General features: G+C 37.8%; 1 protein-coding gene across 1 annotated transcript; it reads left to right on the top strand.

Annotated features, from left to right (window-relative positions):
- The first annotated feature begins 380 nt into the window (after positions 1-380).
- On the top strand, positions 381-3,055 carry LOC122303364 (ankyrin repeat-containing protein At5g02620-like). The gene is made up of 2 exons (XM_043115123.1): positions 381-1,272; positions 2,040-3,055. Exons 1-2 carry the CDS (start codon positions 676-678, stop codon positions 2,913-2,915), a joined length of 1,473 nt encoding a protein of 490 aa, XP_042971057.1. The 5' UTR covers positions 381-675; the 3' UTR covers positions 2,916-3,055.
- The last annotated feature ends 923 nt before the right edge of the window (positions 3,056-3,978 follow it).

Genomic DNA, 3,978 nt, shown 5'->3' with positions numbered 1-3,978 from the left:
AAATGCAAAAGAAATGTATCTAATTAAGACCTTTAAAAAAGAAAAATCTGACTGATCGAGTACTCTGCATACAAGTGAAAGACATTGTAAAAAACAAATACCGACTTTTGAATGTTCAACTATGGCCGAGAAAAGTGCCTTAATCTCCTTATATTAACGTGGGCTGGAGGCTTTATTTTTTTTTTTCCACGTGGTTTTGAGATGCCTTCACTTTCATATATAGTTGACTAGGATTTCTTATTTCTTATCATGGAAACGATAAGAAAATGAAGAATCATTAAATAAATAAATAGATCGTACAGTACTGATCGTGGGGGCCGAGAACTTGAAGGGTACTGGGTCTAAATGAAAGGTAAATTAGGGATTACATGGGGGAGGTGTTTTTCTTGGAATTAAGCAAGAGGTTAGGTCAGCAAACGGAGTAATTAAGGATTTCTTTTTTTTTTTTTTTCAAAAACTTTCTAATTTTTTTCGTCGTTAAAAAGAGGAAAAAATTGTCGCGATTAAGGAAGGTAACTTTTTTACTATATTGCAATATTGTTTTCAACAGCACTCTAAACCTTGTTCTTTTTATTTATTTGTGCTCATTGCTGAGCATGGCCTATTATCAAACTGCATCATCGTCACAAGGATTTTTTCTTCCCTTCGTTTTATTCTTCGACACACTGCCTCAAGATGAATAGAAGTCACGATATTGAAGAAGCTAACGTATCTGCACTCTATGAAGCCTCACATGAAGGGTGTGAAAGCACTTTGAACTCGTTAATGCAAAGGGACTCTCTCATTCTTAACAAAAGTTCATTGACATCCTTCACCGACACGCCCTTACATATAGCAGTTCTGCATGGTCACCTAGAATTCACTGCAGCTTTACTCAGGAAGAAACCTAATCTCGCCGGCCGGAAGGACTCGCGAGGTCGAACTGCCCTTCACTTGGCTTCTGCAGAGGGCCACGCCGAGATTGTGAGAGAATTGCTGCAAGCAGATACAGATGTTTGCCTTGCTCGTGATCAAGATGGGAGAATTCCTCTCCACTTAGCCGTGATGAGAGGACACATAGAGGTAATACAAAAGTTGCTTAATTCCAAACCGAACTCGATCTTGGAGGATCACGATGGAGCCAGTGTTTTGCACTTGTGTGTTAAATATAACTGTTTGGATGCTCTGAAACTGCTAGTGGAATCTGCTGATGACTATGGATATTCCCTTAATTCCAAGGACAATGACGGTAACCTCATATTGCATTTAGCTGTGATGCTCGGGCAAACGGAGGTAGGTTCACAATCTCCAGATTTACTCTCTTTATTTCCTTTAGCAAACGGCTACTTATTTTCCATAATTATATATACGTCATCATGTATATGTATAAATAGAGGAAGTTCCCGTGGCAAAATATAAGCTCGAGAGAAGCACTAAAATACAGAAGCTATAGAATTCTATCCTTTCTGGCTGTAATCGGCCTCCACAAAAAACCCAAAATTTCTCTCTCCTTTTTTTTTTTTTTTTTTTTTAATCAGCCTTTCCTTTCCCCTTCCTCCTCTAAAAAAGATAAACAGTTAGATACGTCGTGCAATTTCCCTTCCCCTTTCTCTTGATCATCACTTCCCACTTCAATCCCTCGGGCAGTTATCCCGGCCTTCTTCGGCCTTCATTCGAATCGGGAGCAAACAGTCATTCCTTTTGATCGGCTCTTCTGTTTTGTGCAAGTCCAGAATTATTAACCTTGTTTGGCTTCGGGAAAGGTGTTTTATCATAACCCCCCTTTGGTGGTCGCATGGCTAAGGCTGTCTTTATCCTAAATTCATTCTTTGCCACCTTTTTGTTCCACCGGCCCTTTTACCACAAACCGGGTTTTGTACCCTTTTGGCTCACTTTTAAGCATATCCAACCTTTTTATAGGATTAACTGACCACTCGAGGGTCCAGAATGTTGATGCAAATATGAGTTCACTTGGGGGTTGCTTATTCAGTGCTGTTAGTTAGGCTTCTTGCAGTACTAATTGTAAGAAACGGTACTACCGATATGTTTATTTTGTGCAGACAATAAAATACTTACTTTCAGTATCCAAAATCAAAGGAGAGGCCAATGCCATAAACAGGATTGGTAACACCGCTTTGGATGTCTTACAGTTAGGCCATAGAGATTTTAAATCTCTCAATATCCAAGACATGCTAATGGCAGCTGGTGTTCGAAGATCCAAGGATCTAAATTCTCTTGATCTACTAACAACCACACGGCGTCATGAACGTACTGCAGCACGGTCCATTAATAATGAAGCACATGAGCCATCTCCTGCTGCTCAATCAAGGTTTAAGAAATGGTGGGCGTACTTCTGTTTGTGCGGATGGGTTAAGCATTTTAAGCGTCGGGGTCGATCAAACTGGGTCGTCGAGACACGTGGCACATTGATGTTGGTGGCCACTGTAATTGCAACCGTAACTTTCCAAGCTGGGATCAACCCTCCAGGTGGTGTTTGGCAACAAGATGGTCTACAAAAAATAAATGGAAATGTGAATTGTACGGCCGGCAAGGCAATTTTCTCTGATACCAAACCAGATATTTACCGATTGTTTTTGTCTTCCAACACCACCTCTCTTGTCGCAGCTCTGAGCGTCGTACTTCTGATCACCCTTGGAATTCCTAAGAGAAGCCAACTTTTTCTATGGTTTTTGACATTAGCCATGGTTATTGCAGTCACGTCCATGCTATCCACCTATATTTTGGCTGTGTATTTCGTGACCTCGGCAGATGTTATAGATCAAATCTTGTCCAGCCCGACAACCGTTCCATTATTGGTAGCTTTGCTGGTAGTGCTTTTGATTGCTAGTGTGATTCTCATATATCGCCTTTTAGCTTGGATGGTGAAGTTGTTAGTCAAGTGCATGCGCTGTTTGACAATGAGTCCAACAAATTAGAGAAACATTAATGTATGCAAGTTGATCAAATGATCTTGATTAGTTGATGATCTGTTCGATTGCAAATCTTTGTTGTCTATGTGAATCAGTTGGTTACAAGCAAGATAGGGTTTTTAATTATTAATTAATTCTGGACACAATATTATTCTTATTTACTTGCATGGATATAATCTTATTATAAGTCCATCCATGCAGGTTGTATTTTATTTTCTTTAAATTCACGAAATGATTGGTGTACTGTAGGCTTTAAATATCACTCGCTGTTTGCAACCCATCCAAAAATGATATATAGTTTGAAATCTATATACAATAAAAAAGATTCTCTCTCTTTTGCATTTAGGCTATAATGTTTTTTTTTTTTAAACTGTACCCCGTGGTTTTATTCAAAAAAAAAAAAAAAAACTCTTTATCTCAAACTGCAAAGCCAAACAAATTAAACGCCTTAATTTGATTAACATGTGACTGAAATATTAAAAAAAAAAAATCGAAAAAATAATCTGAAGCATGTAATAGTCGCCATAAGTTTTCTCACACTATAATATTGCTCTTAATCCTAGCTAAGAGGTTATTGATTTCAAAGGTAAGATGTAGGTTCCTCTAATTTGATTGCCCCATGATCGAGTAAAATCAATTTTGAATGAATCTCAACATGTTGGGCACGTAATAACATGATCAAAGTATCTGTGCTTTTGAGAATATGATTTATTCTTGTTGAGGAATAAATCATACATTGCCTATGAACAAGGTTTTGAGCATATTTTATGAGATGAGTTAGGCTAATTATGAATTTTTCATAATATTAAAGCTTGCCACAGGACGAATGGAGGCCCACACTACTTATCCCATGCTAAGGACTAGAAAATATATTAACATGCAAGTAAGGAGAGTAGTGAGAAATAAATTATATATTGCCTGTGGATAAGGTCTTGGGCATGTCTATAAAGTTGAAACAAATCTATCTCTTTGAACTGATTTTATTAAATGAATTAGGCCCATAAATTTCTTCAATTCTCAACAAAATCCATGATATAGTAACACAGTAAAAAACTAGCAGCAACTGATA

This window comes from Carya illinoinensis, chromosome 3 (genome assembly GCF_018687715.1).
Source record: "Carya illinoinensis cultivar Pawnee chromosome 3, C.illinoinensisPawnee_v1, whole genome shotgun sequence".
Classification (NCBI taxonomy): Eukaryota; Viridiplantae; Streptophyta; class Magnoliopsida; order Fagales; family Juglandaceae; genus Carya; species Carya illinoinensis.
The sequence above is the reverse complement of the archived record's forward strand: the minus strand, read 5'-3'. Positions and strand labels throughout refer to the sequence as shown.